A 17,296-nucleotide genomic window follows, 5' to 3' on the forward strand; every position below is an offset into this window, starting at 1 on the left:
AAATTTTTACACACACGCAAAAGTCAAATAACAGTAATTGTTAGCTTTCCCCTTTCTTCCGGCTGTTATCCTTGGGAAAAAAGACTTGAAGAGAAGCAAGCAAAGTTTCCCTCCAGCACTTTACTATATATAAGCACTATATCCACCTCCCTGAATAAAGAAGAAATAAATTCAACTTTGGAACTCTGCCATTGAGGGGCAGCTCCTGCAATGGGGACAGTTTGCTATTAATTGTTAATGTCGTCTGCCATTAGAGGGCACTAAACAACTCTACATTAATGCTGCGTTGGAGGGAAGAAAGAAAGGAAGACGGGAAAGAAAGAGGGGAGGGGGGGAGTTTGAGCAGACTCGGGGACGAGGGAGGGAAAGAGAAAAGAGAAGGAGTGGGCGGACGGGAGGGAAAGAGAGAAGAGGGAGGAGAGAGAGAGAGAGAAAGAATAAATCTGGAAATATTAAGAAGGATGTGGAGACCCCAGAGCCGTCTGAAGTCAGCAGAAAGCCAGCCCCCCACCCCCAGACCGCCCGCACCCCTCCTCTCCCGTCCTCAGGACGGTAATTATAAAGCGAAAAGCAGCGGCGAGGTCACCCGTTTTTACCAGCCTGCTGCACCGAATGCGCGCGGTGCAGGTGCGGCGGCCGCGGGGCTTTGTGATTCATGCCCACTTTCAAAGGGGGGCTTGGGCCCGTCTGAGAGGCACCCAAACAACTGTCTTCTAATATTAGCACGGCTGTATTTCGGGATCTATTATAGTCTGTCCAGACAGATCCCATTGTAATGGGATCTTTTATTAAAAGATTAGCACTATCTCCTGCAGTTGGTGGAAAAAAATCTGTTATCACTGAGTTATTTGCAGTTGTGGAAAGGGGGGGGGGGGGGTGATGTTGGGTGGGGGGAGGGCGAAAGCAGGAATGGGGGGGCAGTCTGGCGGGGGGAGGCTTGAGGGAGGGCGAAGAGGGGCGGATTTGAAATCCGTGGAAGAACAAATCCCAGTGACCTGCGAATGTCCAAGAATTTTGTCTGCATACTTCGCTGTCTGTTGTCCTTCGGGCTCCAGAAGCGAAAAGAATGGAAATTTAAAAGGCAGCTTTGGAATAAACAATATAGCATTTTCCGTGAAGTAATCGTTTTATATAAAAGGAAATATCGCCTCCTCAGTTTCATTCAGCAGTGCCAAAAATGTTATAAATGAGAGACCCGCCAACTTTCAGCGAAGAATGCCAGGCACTGTGCTTAATAAACTGAGGCTACAGAAGTTCATTATCGATGTTGCAATCTTTTTTATTCCGCGAACCGAGAGAGACAGAGAGAGAGAGAGAGACAGACAGAGAGAGGGAGAGAGAGAGAGGGAGAGCGAGCGAGCTGAGAAGGAGACTGAGAGACAGACAGGCACACAGGACAGAAACTGGGGAGTCTCCGAGCCGGGGAGGGGGGGCAGACCGCCTACGTCGGCGCCCCCGCTCCAGGCTCCGACTCCAGACGCCGCGAAGTGAAAGGGGAGAAAAGAAAGGGAGAGGGCGAGACTGTGACGGGGGGGAGGCCGGGCCCGAGGTGTTAAACATTTTTGTTTGCTTGTGACTCGTCGAGACCGAGGGCCGCGTCTCGGCCCCGCTCAGCCAAGGTGGAAGGCGCCGGCGCTGGGGTTCTTAGCCCCAACTCCGGACGGGGGGTGGCCGCACAGTCAGGCACGCACAGACCCAGACACAAAACCTCGCCGGTCCCGCGCCCAGGCTGCGGGGGCCTAAAACTGCCGCGCGCCCCGGCGGAGCGGCGGGGCCAGCGCGCTCCGACCCGGCCGCCACCCGGGTATTTCAGCAGCTCCGGGCTCTCTGGGCGTTTGCAAAGTCTTTCTGGAGCCGAGGAGCGGGAGGAGAGACAAACTCCCGGGTTCCCCCCCACCACCACCACAGCTCCGCTCCGCCCGCCGCCGCCGCCGCCGCCGCCTCCTCCTCCAGCGCCCCCACCGCGCCCCCCTGCACACACACACACACACACACACACACACACACACACTCACTCTCACACACTCACACAGACACGCCACCCCGGACGCGCCGGCGTTGCCTGCGAGCGGCGGCGTGCAGGACTTGAAGTGGGTGTTCTTCCCCACTCCCCACCCCCGAAGCGTCGCCCCCACCCCCCGCCCGGCCGCCTTCCCCCTCCCTCTCCCTCCTACGCAAATAAGAACTCGGCGATTCCCCTCCTGCCGCTTTGATTTCGGGCACCTCCAACAGATAATTGGGAAGGGTTTCCAGAAGGTGGGAAATGTCACCTGATTCACACTGAACTTTTAAAAGCTCCCCACCCCCAAGGAGCCGCGCACACCCTTGCTCGCGGCCGCCCTCCCACTGCCCCACACACTGGGAGACCGCCCACCGCAAACCGCGGAGACCCCCGTCTAGATTTAAAGCGCGGCTGCGCCCGGCTTCTGACGTCCATTGAATCGCGCGGGCGGCCGGCGGCGAGCGCGGGGCTGCGCCGGGATCGCTGCGCCCTCCGCCGCTCGCCTTTGCGACGCGCGCCGCTCTCCCGAGCCACCCGCCGCCGCGCCCGCTCCCCGCGCCGCCGCACTCCTCGCCCCGCGTCTGCCCCCACGATGGTCGGTCCCAGGCACCAGCCCGGCGGGCTGTGCCTCCTGCTGCTGCTGCTCTGCCAGTTCATGGAGGACCGCAGCGCCCAGGGTAAGCGAGGGGGGATGCGCTGGGAGGCTCGGCTGCGGGCAGGGGTTTGTACTTTACTGTCGTCTGCACCGGGTCTGTTCTAAGCAACGCTGCTCTCGGAAGATTTTGGACCAACTTAGCGACTCCGGGATGGAGTGGAGTGGGAAAACTGAAGGCAGTGACACTTTCGGACTGCCAGTCGAGTTGAGAGCGCGGTTATCCTTTAAAAGGAAAGGGAGTAAGCTGGAGCCTCTCTCAGTAGTTAGGGTTAGATGCTCCAAGTTCTGGACATAATGAGTTTAGATGTTATCTCCCCTATTTTGGCTCTGAAGAAGGGGACAGGCATCAGTAGCCTGGAGATTTCAGTCGATCCATTTGCACTGTAACCTCTTTCCCTCCCACATCTTTTGGATACTTTAAAAAATGACTGGGGGATGGGGGTAGATACTGAAATTTCTTCAGTGGCCGGGGGACGTGGTTTCAGCAACTTTGCCCAAACTTGGAGATGTGGGTGCTGAAAATTTTAGAGGGAAGTAGTTTTCTGCCTAGTGGATGCTTCTTCCAACCCCTTCCCCCCAACCCCGCAAAAAAAAAAAAAAAAAAAAAAAAAAAAATTTACCCCGGAGTGTTTTGAGTAGTTCACAATTTTTTTTTTCTCTGTGCCTCATTCCTCCGACTAACTTTATGGAGAACAGCGAGGAAGGACCTCACAACTTCTTTAATTTCTGAGATGCATTAAGAGCAAATTTCTAAAGTTTGGGTTTGTTTTTTTTTTTAATCAAATTTATTGCAGTGAGTCTTCGGACACAATTTTTTAAAATAATAATAATAGCAGCTTGCGGTCCAATGATTGTTCAAATTGTATTGATGGTTCCTAAGAAGACTTCCTGACCCAAACGCGAACCTGGGAAGGCGGGGGGAGGGGGGGGAGGGGAAAGTACTTGCAAAGATTTCTCTCGGTAGGTATGAGCTAGGTATATGTTGCCGTGAAATAGTAGGAAGCCGCCCCTTCCCCTGTTCTTTTTTCCCCTACACTTTCCTGGCGACAGACGTGTAACTTTCCTTCTTTAGCGTTACCGTTTTGAGTGTGCTGTGAGCTGTCCCCCTGGGCACTGCCCCCTCGCCGCCCTCACCTTTCGGGGCGAGGCGCTGCCTGGGTGCCGCGGACGTGGGCGCCGAGAAAAGCTGCCCTCGGAGATTTCGAAAGACCGCGGTGGCCGCGGGCGTCCTCTGGGTCTGGCGGATTGCAAAACGGGCCGGGCGGGCGGGCTGCGCCTCGAGGCCGCGCGGGGCAGCTCCGGGCAGGGCCCGGCTGCTTTTTTGCTTTCATTTTTCACAAGTGCCTTTTGCTTGATCTGTTCCTGTTGTGTGTGTCTGTCGGTCTCTCCCTCTCTCAAGTTCTCCTACTCTCTTAACCTCTGTCACAAATAATACTCGTACCGCCTACATGAAACCAACATGTAAAAACATCCGTCGCATCCTGTTTTTGTCAGGTTCTTTAATCTGCTCTTCGAGTCGCTGCAGGTTATGAAATGGGACGAATAAAAGTAAACAGTCTAGTAAAAGTCAATGCAAGCTGCACGTGTTGTGTCTGGGTCACTGGTAACTGACATTGATATGGCTGGGGCGCTCTGGCTTCTCGCTCTCCTTCCCCCTCACCCACCTCCCACCTCTTCAACCGTCTCCTCCGCCCCCCTTTCCCCACCCCTTCACTCCCTTCCATTTATTTTCTGCTTTTCTCTCCCATGTCTTTCTACTCCTCCACAGTCACTCCCGCCCCATCCCCGCTGGGTCTCCTCCTTCCCTCGCAAGCTCGCCACCTCGCCCCCTCCCTCCCCCTACTCCGCCTCTCCTCTCGCTCACCCACCTCCCCACCCCTGTCTCCTCGCAGCTGGGAATTGCTGGCTCCGCCAAGCGAAGAACGGCCGCTGCCAGGTCCTGTACAAGACCGAACTGAGCAAGGAGGAGTGCTGCAGCACCGGCCGCCTGAGCACCTCGTGGACCGAGGAGGATGTAAATGACAACACGCTCTTCAAGTGGATGATTTTCAACGGGGGCGCCCCCAACTGCATCCCCTGTAAAGGTAGGACTCTTCCTCCCCAGTTTCCAGGCCCTCAGTAGAGGGCGTCTTATCCTCACCTTCCCCGTTGCCCAGCTGGGGTGCGTTCGTGGGTTCCCTCTATCTTCCCGCAGTCCCGGTAAGACTTTCGGGTTGAATCTTGCCTGGTACACACTGCCGGCAAAACATGGTTGCCAGAGGTTCCTGGACTTACTGGCCAAGTGTGGTGGTGGAGCCAACCAACTCGCACTCTTTGAGAGAGATTTGAGTATAGGGTGCAGACCACCGACCCCACCCCCATCCCCACCCCCTCCTCAACTACTAGGAGAGAGCTGGACCCCTCTGGCGGGAACTCTTGGCCACAGGGTGGGTCCTGCAAGGACTCCACAGCCCTCCTGGCTGACTTGCATACTGCCTGGCCCTGGCTTTGATCCATCCCTCTTTCCAACCCTTAGAGACATGTGAGAACGTGGACTGTGGACCCGGGAAAAAGTGCCGAATGAACAAGAAGAACAAACCCCGCTGCGTCTGTGCCCCAGACTGTTCCAACATCACCTGGAAAGGGCCAGTCTGTGGGCTGGATGGGAAAACCTACCGCAATGAATGTGCACTCCTCAAGGCCAGATGTAAAGAGCAGCCGGAACTGGAAGTCCAGTACCAGGGCAAATGTAAAAGTAGGTTCTCCCTGGTGTCCCCCCCCCCCCCCCCCCCCCCCCCCCCCCCCCCCCCCCCCCCCCGCCTCCAGCTTTCCACCTGAGGTGGACCCACTGGAAGACCCCTGGGGTGTGGTATTGTCCACCCTAAGAGCCTAATAATGATGATGATGCAAAACAAAGCAGACTTTTTTAATGTTCTGAAGACTTAAGAACTCAGACGGGACCAACCTAGGGTCATAGATTTTCTCTTGAAACCACTGGGTTCCCAAAGTGCTTGTTGAAAAGCTGGGTGCTTCCTTTTATGATTTCCTTGATAATATCAAATGCTCACTCCCGAACAGCCAGGAAGTGCCTATTATTAATGTGTATTTCTTTCCTTCTTTATTTCAGAGACATGTCGGGATGTTTTCTGTCCAGGCAGCTCCACATGTGTGGTGGACCAGACTAACAATGCTTACTGTGTGACATGTAACCGGATTTGCCCAGAGCCCACCACCTCTGAACAGTATCTCTGTGGGAATGATGGAGTGACCTACTCCAGTGCCTGTCACCTGAGGAAGGCTACCTGCCTACTGGGCAGATCGATTGGATTAGCCTATGAGGGAAAGTGTATCAGTAGGTATTCTGGATTAAGGAAGGAAAAGTGGAAACATGGTCAGAAAGGCTAGTTCTACTGGTAAAGCTGTGAGGTCAATCAAATAAGCCCAAATTCGCCCCGTAAGGCATAGTTTCACCAAAGGGGGAACTAGTCTCCAGTTTGGGTAAACTGTGGTAACCACAGCATTCCTCAAGGAAACAGTTATCTTCTGGAAGCATTGGCATATATGTTGAAATGCCAGCAAGAAATGGGAAACAACTTTCTGTCTTGGAAAACTTAGAATTCACTCAATTTTACACATTTTTTAGGTGCTAGACTTGCTGTAAGCAAGAAATAATTGCTTAACAGTTACTGAAAATCTGTTATCAGATTCTAATACTGATGGAATTCTTTATTTTTCAAAAGATTTCACTTGAGGGAAATAATGAAATCCTTATTAATTCCAGGATACTGTGGTAACCTGTTCCCCTAAAATACTATTTTTGTGTACTAGTAGGGAGTGTAGGGACCGTGTGTGTTTAAGTTTCAGCTTTATTGTCAAGCATTTTTGCATGAGATCTCCATTATCCTGTTAGCAAATCATAAGCTATATGTTTGTCTTTACTGACAGAGGACTAAAGAAAGGGAAAAACAGGGAGAGGAGGGAAAGCAATTTACTCATCACAGGTGTATTATATCCTAGAAGCAAAGTCCTGTGAAGATATCCAGTGCACTGGTGGAAAAAAGTGTTTATGGGATTTCAAGGTTGGCAGAGGCCGGTGTTCCCTCTGCGATGAGCTGTGCCCCGAGAGTAAGTCCGAGGAGCCTGTCTGTGCCAGTGACAATGCCACTTACGCCAGTGAGTGTGCCATGAAGGAGGCTGCCTGCTCCTCAGGTGTGCTGCTGGAAGTCAAGCACTCCGGATCTTGCAACTGTAAGTACAGTTTCTAACCTTCGCCGCAATGTGAGGCCTTCCCAGGCAAACCCTAGGGAACGGAGACCTCAAAAGCACGAAAACCTTCCAATATAAGCCCATTTCTGTTTAAATTGGGTAGCTGCTAGGGGCACCTGGGTGGCTCAGTCGGTTAAGTGACTGACTTTGGCTCAGGTCATGATCTCACAGCTCGTGGGTTCGTGGGTTCGAGCCCCGCATGGGGCTCTAACAGCTCAGAGCCTGGAGTCTGCTTCCGAATCTGTGTCTCCCTCACTCTCTGCCCCTCCCCCGCTCACACTCTGTCTCTGTCTCTCAAAAATAAACGTTAAAAAAAAAAATTTAAATTAGGTAGCTGCTAAATTTCACCAGCAATTCAGTGGTCCACAGAAAAATTCCCTGGAATGTTTCCCAGCATTAGGACTTGTCCAATGATCATCAACAGGCTTGCCTCTAAAAACCTAGCTCTAGTCATTTGCCCTTAATTCTTTTGCTGTAGTAATGTGCTTGGCCGTTTGCTTTATTAACACTTGAATCTAAACTAACTGCTTCAAAAGTTTTTTGTTTTTTTTTTTCTTTTTCCAAGACAGCTGTATATTATCACACATGGGCTGCTGCTTTTCGCAGTTGCCTCTACTAACTCTGAATTAAGGACCCAAAGCAGTTATACCTAGAACACGAGCGCTTTTTATCTAATTTCAGGAATCTGCCCGTAAAACCTGAGCCATTGATTCTTCAGAACTTTCTGCAGTTTTTGACTTCATAGATAATGTTTAAAAAAAAATGTTTTTTAAACTTATTGCATAACAGCAGATGCCAAAAACAAAGCATCTCACTGCAAGTCACATAAAAATGCAACGCTGTAATATGGCTGTCTCAGAGGGCTTTGAAAACATACACTGAGCTGCTTCTGCGCTGTTGTTGTCCATATTTAAACAACAGCTCCCCTGTATTCCCCCATCTAGCCATTTCGGAAGACACCGAGGAGGAAGAGGAAGATGAAGACCAGGACTACAGCTTTCCTATATCTTCCATTCTAGAGTGGTAAACCCTCCACCAATGTTCAGTGTTGATATAGCCTTTGGGCAAAAAAAAAAAAAAAAAAAAAAAGAAAGAAAAAAGAAAAGAAAAGAAAAAATATATTGTCCATACTGTAAATAAGTGTATGCTTATTTATTTGGGGGGAAAACTATACATAAAGGACGTTTGTCCTAGAGCTCTCTCCCAGGCCACCTTGTTACTCATTGGACACGGAGAGGCAGTCATTGTGAGGTCTACTGGATGAGGCCCATAGTTGAGACTTGTAGACATTTATTTATACTGTGTCATGTTTTATAATTTATACATAAAATGTCTGGTTGACTGTACACCTTGTTTTTGAAGAAATTTATTCGTGAAAGGAAGAGCAGTTGTTATTTATTGTGAGGTCTCTTGCTTGTAAAGTAAAAGCTTTTTTTTTTTCCTTGTAAACCATTTAAGTCCATTCCTTACTATTCACTCACTCATCTGTCTCCCTTCATCTCACTGTTGTTAGACTCTTTTCCACTTTAACAAACTTGCATGTCAGTTTCTGTCATGTTTTTTTATTTATTGGATTCTCTGCTGCCTGTTCTGTACATACATGATCCCTCGGGTTTTGTTTACAAGGAATCTTGACTGACCAAAAGGCATTATAACTGACTCAAATAGAAGGTACAGAGGATCATCTTTGAGGAAACTCCTAGTTCAGTTCTCTTGTCATGATTTGGGAGAGAAGGGGTGATAGAAATGTTAGAATTCTAATAATGTACTTTTAAGATGTTACAAATCCAAAGAAATTGAAATGGGTATCCGGAGACTGAAGGAAGGGAATGCTATACATTCAACCTTTTGTTAGGTGTTTCCTGTAAGCTACTCTGCTGTACCTTTTAAATTAGTTCCTTTTCAAACAACGTGTCGCTAAAAGTTATATCAAAGCTTTATCAGTTCAAGTTTCTTGCTTTTCATAATACTTTTTTCTGATGCAATTTTATATTTTCAAACATGGCAAGTTAAATATAAATTCATTTAAATATATAGTTTTGTACTTTTCTACCATGTAAATGTGCAATGTATATAAAAGTTATAATGTGTATTTGTAAATAAATGATGAGTGAAAAAATAAAAAAATTTTAAAAAGCCAATGGTCTCAATTGTTGATGTTAGAGAAGTCGTTTGGGCTTTTGAGTTAAAGTGCATATGATATATTTGCTAAGAAATAGAGTGAGCCAAGACAATAGAAGCTCCAAAGCAAGGTAAATTGCAAATCACCTCAGTGGAGTCTGACACATAAAGGGATCTGAGGTCCAGCAACCCCTTGACAGGAGTTACTACATACCTAAAAGCACCATCATCTTGCCTGTCCATTTATATGGTCTTTTGCATAGCAGGGGAACCCTTTCTTTATCTTCCTTCATCTAAATAAAATGGATCATAGATCTTTAAAAAACAAAGTGCATCCCAAGGAAAAACGAAAATAGCCTAATATTTGACAAGCACATTCTAGAAATCAGAATATCAACTACAGAACTAGGCATTAGTGTTGGAGTTCTTGGGACTCGGGGTGAGGATGAGGCAGAGGTGAATTTCCACAACCACATGCATGGTTCATCAGGATTAAGTGATGACACTCGACTGTGTGTCAATATTTTGCAGGTTACTTTAAGACAGACGAGTCCCACTATTAGAGCCTAAGATTTCATACTGGCATCAATTAGTGGTCCTTACACATAATACATAACAAGGTAATACAATTTTTCAATCCATTGAGTGCTAATTCATTGCCTAAGTGTATTAAAAATATCAAAGGAATGCAAGATGCAAAGAAGTGAGGACTGGGTCTGTGGGAGGGAAAGAGCAAAGAACAGTCAATATTGCCAACATTGCTCAACAAGTAGATAACGATCTTTCTTTCAAAAACCATGACCCAAGATCCTTTTAAGTTTGGATCTTTTAGGGTGCCTGGGTGGCTCAATCTGTTAAGCGTCCAACTTCGGCTCAGGTCATGATCTCCCAGCTCTGTGGTGGGCTCTGCGCTGACAGCTTGGAGCCCGGAGCCAACTTTGGATTCTGTGTTTCCGTCTCTCTCTACCCCTACCCTGCTTGTGCTCTGTCTCTCTCTCAAAAATAAATAAAAATTAAAAACAAAAAAATTTTTTAAATGTCCCTTTTGTGAAAACCCTCCTTAATATAACTATTAAAAATGATTATAGGAGACTCTTGGCTCTCAACTGTGGTCACCAAATTTGGTGGAGGCGGAAGGGCCTTTTGGGTAGGCAGTTTATATAATGACTGGGAACCTGTAGGGTTTGTTAGCCTTCAGCCCCAGTTTCCCAGGGAAAGGTGAAAGGGAGGTGCAGAAGACCAACAGGCTGCCATTAACCCCAGCGAAGACAGGGTCATAACTTCTCCAGTGCCCAGAAGCTACTGGCATGCCACTGGGGATGGGCTTTTGGGAAAGGAAAGAGCCAGCAGATATAGTTTCACAGCCCTTCCTGGAGTTGATTTGTTACTTTGTCCTGGGATACTACAGACGCTTTAAAGCTGCCATTGACGATCAGAGTAAAAATGTCAGATTTAACAGGCACCAATGTGTGTCTTAGCAAGGGGGAGTGATAAAGTCAACAGCTTGCCTTTTAAACAATATCCTGATTATTTAAAATTTATATTTTATATTTGTTAGCATCAATCATTCCTTTCAGACACTAGACAGTATCACATTTTCCTTCTTGGAGTTTCCTATTTTTCAGTAATCCTGTATTAAACTAATTAGTACCAAAAAAATAGAAGTCTCTTCTAAACTTAAAATTGGATCAATATCATTAAGCTATTGTTAGAATTTCAACTATAATTCAAAATGTCTAAAAAAAATCTAACTTTTTTTTAGCTTAGGCATACAATATAATAGAAACAGTTGCTAGTAGCTAGTTAACTCATTAAAACTAGTTTTAATTAGTATGACTACATCCTAATCATCATTAGGGATTCTAAAATATCAAGTTATAGCAAAAAAAATCTATCAGAAGTCTAATTTTCATCAGCTGTCCTCCTAAATTAAGATTTGTATATGCTGTGTGGAGATGGTTTCTAGAATATGATAAAAATAAAATCTGGCATAATTAGAGTTATTCTCAAATATGACAGCTAAATGCAGTAACTGACCTTGGACTGGATCCTGTACCCAAGGAGGAAAATGCTATAAATAATGTTAATGGGCCAATTGACAAATTGGAATACTGTTCATAGATTAAAGTATTGAATCAATGTTGAATTTACTGAAATTTATTACTGTAATGTGGTCACAAAAGAGATTATCCCTATATGCGGGAAATACACATCAAGGTATTAAGGAGAAAGGGCCACAAAGTATGTAACTAACCCTTAAATGATTTAAAAGGAAAAAAAATAACTTTTTAGTTTTTTTCCCATATGTATTCAGAGAAAGCACACAAATGGAAAGAATTAGAGTAAAATGTAAACAGTAAAGAGAATTTGAGTAAAAGGTATATGGGTATTTTTAATGCTATCTTTATTTTTGCAACTTTTCTGTGAGTTTGAACTTATATGCAAATAAAAAGTTTAAAAATCTAAAATCATTCTCAAGAAGGAGAGGTGCATAGTACATTGCTTCTCTCATTCTCTAGGAAAGCAAATGACAGCTCAGAGTCATTTAAAAAATCATTTGTATGAAAAAAAGTCTCTGGAAAATAATTCCAGTGACTTTACCAAGGCTACCTGAAGAATCAAAATTGGCAATGAGAGAGTTCCTGGCACCTAAACCATACCCAAACTGAGAAACAGCCTTTTCTTTTCTGTAATCATCTTAAAATTTAGAGTCATTAGTACCTTTGCTAAAACACCGCAAACACTCTAAGCCCTGGTTTTCTCCACTGCTTGCTAGCTGTTATTTAGACAAGTAATTTAATCTTTCTGTGCCTCAGTTTCCCCATGTATGTAGTCAGGATAATTAAAGTGTCTCCCTCATAATAATGCTGTGAGGCTTAAAAGAGATACGACTTGTAAAGTGCTTAGATGGGTGTCTGACACATTAAAAAGTCAGTCAATCAGCGTTCTCTAAGATTATAATAATTCTTACTAATTAAAGAAAAGCAAAGGTGGAACTGTGGCTCATCAACCAAACTCTATCTTGAAAAATGCAATGAATGAGGAATAGCACTAATCAAGACCAGACGCACAATTGTGAACAGTTTTTAAATTAAAGGTAAATAGGGGCGCCTGGGTGGCTCAGTCAGTTGGGCGTCTGACTTTAGCTCAGGTCATGATCTCACGGTTTGTGAGTTTGAGCCCCATGTCAGGCTCTGTGCACAGCTTGGAGCCTGCTTTGGATTCTGTGTCTCAGTCTCTTTCTGCCCCTCCCCCACTTGTGCTCTGTCACTGTCTCTCAAAAATAAATAAATGTAAAATAAACCTTTTAAAGGTAAATATAATTTTAAAGTACTTCAGCCATGTTAATATTTAACAAAATTCACAAAGTTCTAGGTGGTGTAGAAAGAGTATACAGTTGAAAATAGCAAGTTTAAATACACTATTTCCTATAGAAATTTTTAAAGATTCACTAATCCACCAATATTTCCAAAGCCACAAAATATGTGTATCTTTTGTCCTTTTGCTCACACACCCAATTTAATCCCAGGTAGTAAACTAAATTAAATCAATCTTCTTTCATTTTGATATGATTGCCTACCCTATCTATAGTCTCCTAAAGATAGCAATAAACTATTTTCAAACTATCAAAAATCCTAATGTAAATTGTATAATTCCAAGAAATAAAAAGATGATATATTATTTAATTATTAAACTCATTTCTTAAAGAACATTTATCAAAACCTGAGTCCTAAGACAGACACATTTCTGTTCTTCCCATTCCACTTTCCATTCAGATCAGCGTACACTCATTCTTCAGCCAAAAGTTGTCATGTAAATAGACTCCAGGCATGCATGCCCTGCATATTCAGCAGACCTGCCCAGACATGTCCAAATCCCAGCTTCTATTTAGCTGGAATCCCCCATGAGTACTAAATGGTCCCTGGGTTTTGCCATCCTTGGACCTCAGATATCTTGGCTGGTACCATCAAGATTCCTGTGGCTGAGTCCTTCAGACACTTAAAAACATATTCTCTGGATTACACCAAATGTAGTTTTGGCAAAGCTGTAATTGGTCATTTTTCTATTTTAAGAATATGGCCCAGGAACCAACTGGTACTGTTGGAAGCCAGATACACTCCCACCAAAAGTCTCTTGTATTCATTTCCTAAGGACTCAGGTTTCTGGCTAAAGAATGAGTATAAGCTTTTCTCAAGAATTTGAGGCAAGCAGGGGTGCCTGGGTGGCTCAGTCGGTTGAGCTTCTGACTTTGACTCAGGTCATGATCCCACGATTCGTGGGGTTTGAGCTCTGCATCGGGCTCTGCACTGACAGCAAGAACCGGCTTCAGATCCTCTGTCTCCCTCTCTCTGGCCCTCCCCTGCTCTCTCTCTCAAAAATAAATAAACATTACAAAAAAAACCTTTTAATAAAAAAAATGGAGTTTGAGGCAAGCAAAAAGAGGAAACGTTACAATCCTGGTGAGGAAGAGGGAGCTTTAGATTTTTCTAGTTTGAAAGTTTGAAGAAAAAAAATCTTGATAGATCGCTGTCTTTTTCAGCACCAAAAAAATTCATGGGACAATTTCATGGTCATGATACAACCCATAAAATCCAGTCTCTATAGTTTCTTGAGATCTTTTGGGATCTGTGGCCCAATGACAATAGGTAACAGAAGGATTAGATCACTCAAAAGGCCAGTAATACCTAGAATTCCTAAGGTAGAGTCTTCTGCAGGATCAGAAACCCAGGAGACATCATCAAAATAGACTTAGGGCAATTTATTCATTGGATATGTGGAACCAGAATCCAGCCAATAAAATTCCCAAACATAATTGGTGCTACATAAATGGTGTAGTGCCTGGACCAGCAGCATCAACATTTCTTGGGAACTTGTTACAAATACAAGCTCCCAGGGGCTACCCCAAAACCACTAAACCAAATTCACTGAAGTTAGAGTCTAAGAATCTACATTTTTTTTTTTTTTTTTTTTTTTTTTTAAACGTTTTTTTATTTATTTTTGGGACAGAGAGAGACAAAGCATGAACCGGGGAGGGGCAGAGAGAAAGGGAGACACAGAATCGGAAACAGGCTCCAGGCTCCGAGCCATCAGCCCAGAGCCTGACGCGGGGCTCGAACTCATGGACCGCGAGATCGTGACCTGGCTGAAGTCGGACGCTCAACCGACTGCGCCACCCAGGCGCCCCAAGAATCTACATTTTTTAACAAGCTCTTCAGGTGATTCTTTATCATCCTGAAGTTTGAGAACTACTGCCCCAGAATCATTTCAAGTTCCAAGTAAGCCCTGGCTACCTGATGGTCCAAAGCCAGCCAGAAAACCCATGTGTAATGGGTCTCTGGTAGAACTCCAGGGAAGCCATGATCAGCCCTGTTCCCCCAGGCTGACCTGGCCAGGATTCTCACGCATAATGTGGCTTTCTTCTGCAGGAGTGCGCCTACTAGTGATAAAAGCACTTAGCCATAGACATTCACAAGGTCCATTTTTCCTAATATTCTCATCCTCCACTATATTAAGGGAGGCCTTTCCAGTGAGGCTTAAGCTGAGCTGGCTAAGAGTTGTGGACTTGTCTCCACCATCCCTTCCAGCAAGATGTGTTAAGGAATAAGTTTATCAGGAGATACTTGATTTTTTTTTTCTTAAAGAAATTTCCATGCTCAGCATGGGGCTTGAACTCACAACCCTGAGATCAAGAGTCACATGCCTTACTGACTGAGTTAGTCAGGCACCCCTAGAGACTTGAATTTTATATGAATAGTATTGACTTTCCAATCCTGATCCTCCCTTAAATTGACATTGGGTCCATTTCCCTTCCTGGGCACTTGCTGGCAACTTCCAGATGTTCTGCATCATCTTCTTCAAGTAGTACTTCAGTTTCATCCATGGATCAGAAAGCAAAAACTGCTACTCATCTTGCCCACCTCTTCTAAGAACAGGGAGATCTAAGCAACTAGATGCAATAGACATACAAGCTTGAAACAGTTTAAGTGACATCCTCCGATGGACACATCCAGATGCAATGTCTCAAGGTTCCCAGCCTGAACCAAGAGTAGAATGACCTCTGTTTCTATTCCCTGCCATTTTACTCCCTCCTAGTCTCCTATTGTTTCCTACTTCAAATACCTCAATGATTCTCTTCCAGAACCATGGTTCTATAAATTCCAGCCCATTCACCTACGTCCTCTGGCTAAAATCCTAACTATGGATCAGTGAAATCACCTTCTTCACACATATACTTATGCTGCTGAGCAAGGAATGAAATGCTCAAAAAGTACAAATTAGTGCCCCTACACAAGTATGGGATCTAATTTGAAATGGGGTTCTTTAGCCTCCCAAACAATATTTCATATACATGTCTCTTTCCCATTCCCTTCTGTGGCATTTCCAAACCCTCATATCAAACAACATATCCACTCCCGTTCTCCCCACTTTCAGTATCTCATCTGCATAACTAGAAAATTGTTGCTGCAGGAAAGAGTTACCTCAGCTTCCTCCACATCCACCAGCATGACCCAGGAGTCTGCCTGATTCCAAACCATTTCTAATTGTCTTCCCTCCAATCCAGAGAATCTCATTTTCGTATCTGTGTTTCCACCACACCCCCTCCCAATCTCCTCCAGAAATTCACTGTTAGCAGCTTTTCCTGCATTGTTTTTAATTTCTCCCTCTACAGTGGTTTTATTAACTGAGCCTATAAATATGCTTCATAAACTTTTTAAAACTAAGGTTATAGAGGGACGCCTGGCTGGCTCCATTTGTAGAGCACGTGACTCTTGATCTCGGGTTTATGGGTTCAAGCCCCATGTTGGGCATAAAGCTTACTTAAAATAAATAAATAAATAAATAAAGTTATAGAAAATTGAAATAATATAATTAGGAAATCTTGCCTCATTCAAAGATATACATACCTGCACAAACGCATAGGTAAAAAAGCTTTAGCCTTGGCTAGGCTTTCCAAAATAAATAAATAAATAAATAAGCCTTCTTGTGTCTCTGGGAGCAACCTTCACTCCATCTCCATTGGCTCACTCCTCCCTCATTCCTCAACCCTCTGCAGTTTGGTCTTTTCTCCTATTATTCAGCTGAAGAAGTTTGACAAAGGTTATCAATGACTTCCAAGCTCCCAATACAATAGACACAATGGACATTATTCTGTCCTTATCTAACAGACCTCTCTTGGATTTATACACTGTTAACCAGACTCTACTCTTGTCAATTCCCCCTGGCTTTTGTATTCCCACACCCTCCTACCTCACCATTCTTCTTTATGAGCTTGTGTTCTCACCAGTAACAGAGATCAAAAACCGTCAACCTGTGGACTGTATCTGACTTATATTTTATGGATCACCCAAACCTGTAAAATAATTCTGAATTAATTGACAATATTTAAAATTTATGAAATTCCACCAAAAAAAATCTGAATTTCTACTTTCTCTTGAAAAATCTGAAATCCAGATATCACTGGGCCTGTGCACCACAGCACAATTACTGGGAACGGAGCATACAGTGGCAACTCTCTCCTTCAAATGGGTGTGCTTTCCCTAGTTCACTGCATCTCCCATTTCCCCATTGTCCTTCACCTGATTTGCTTCACACATCTATATGCTCTGACTGCCCTTCGTAGGCCAAGAGTTCCATTCTCCACTCCCTTGTTTTTCAGGCTGTGCAGTCTTCTGCACCTTCCACACTATTCCAATATTATCATGGTTTGCCCTGCAATTCACATGCTGGTGACTGCAGAACTCTATGACCAGTACTGACATCATATAGAGCTCCAGATTATACTTTCTCTTCTAAGATAAAGAAATTACACCTCTACAGTAGGCCCATAAAACCTACTGCCTCGAACAAAAGGATGCCCCTCACCCCACTTCTTTCCTCACAGAGGTTCCTTCCAAATCAAAACCTTACAGGAGTACATCTGACTGGTGAAACTAAGTCTCTAGAGAAAGAAGTTGGGAAATGCAGGGTTAAGTTCTAAGTTGGGAAGGTGGATAGAATCCAGTAGAGAGAAATATAAGGTAGAGAGGGTGTCCCAAAGATCTTGGCAGCCACAATGGCAGGTAGATACGACCAACTAATCTTTTTTTTTTTAATTTTTTTAAATGTTTATTTATTTTTGAGAGAGACAGAGACAGAATGCGAGTGGGTTGGGGCAGAGAGAGAGGAAGGCACAGAATCCGAAGCAGGCTCCAGGCTCTGAGCTGTCAACACAGAGCCTGACACGGGGCTCCAACTCATGAGCTGTGAGATCATGACCTGAGCCGAAGGTGGAC

General features: G+C 44.9%; 1 protein-coding gene across 3 annotated transcripts; it reads left to right on the top strand.

The window, feature by feature from the left end:
- The first annotated feature begins 2,166 nt into the window (after positions 1 to 2,166).
- On the top strand, positions 2,167 to 9,043 carry FST (follistatin). Of its 3 annotated transcripts, none has more exons than XM_058719523.1 (6): positions 2,167 to 2,679; positions 4,550 to 4,741; positions 5,173 to 5,391; positions 5,764 to 5,988; positions 6,657 to 6,884; positions 7,847 to 9,043. In XM_058719523.1, the coding sequence occupies exons 1-6, from the start codon at positions 2,595 to 2,597 to the stop codon at positions 7,927 to 7,929; spliced, it is 1,032 nt and encodes a 343-aa protein (XP_058575506.1). In that variant the 5' UTR covers positions 2,167 to 2,594; the 3' UTR covers positions 7,930 to 9,043. The 3 variants fall into 3 exon arrangements, with proteins under 3 accessions (XP_058575506.1, XP_058575514.1, XP_058575496.1); XM_058719531.1 differs by lacking the exon at positions 7,847 to 9,043 and adding an exon at positions 7,584 to 7,840 and having other exon boundaries at positions 2,170 to 2,679; positions 6,654 to 6,884; XM_058719513.1 differs by having other exon boundaries at positions 2,171 to 2,679; positions 6,654 to 6,884.
- The last annotated feature ends 8,253 nt before the right edge of the window (positions 9,044 to 17,296 follow it).

This window comes from Neofelis nebulosa, chromosome 1 (genome assembly GCF_028018385.1).
Source record: "Neofelis nebulosa isolate mNeoNeb1 chromosome 1, mNeoNeb1.pri, whole genome shotgun sequence".
Lineage (NCBI taxonomy): Eukaryota > Metazoa > Chordata > Mammalia > Carnivora > Felidae > Neofelis > Neofelis nebulosa.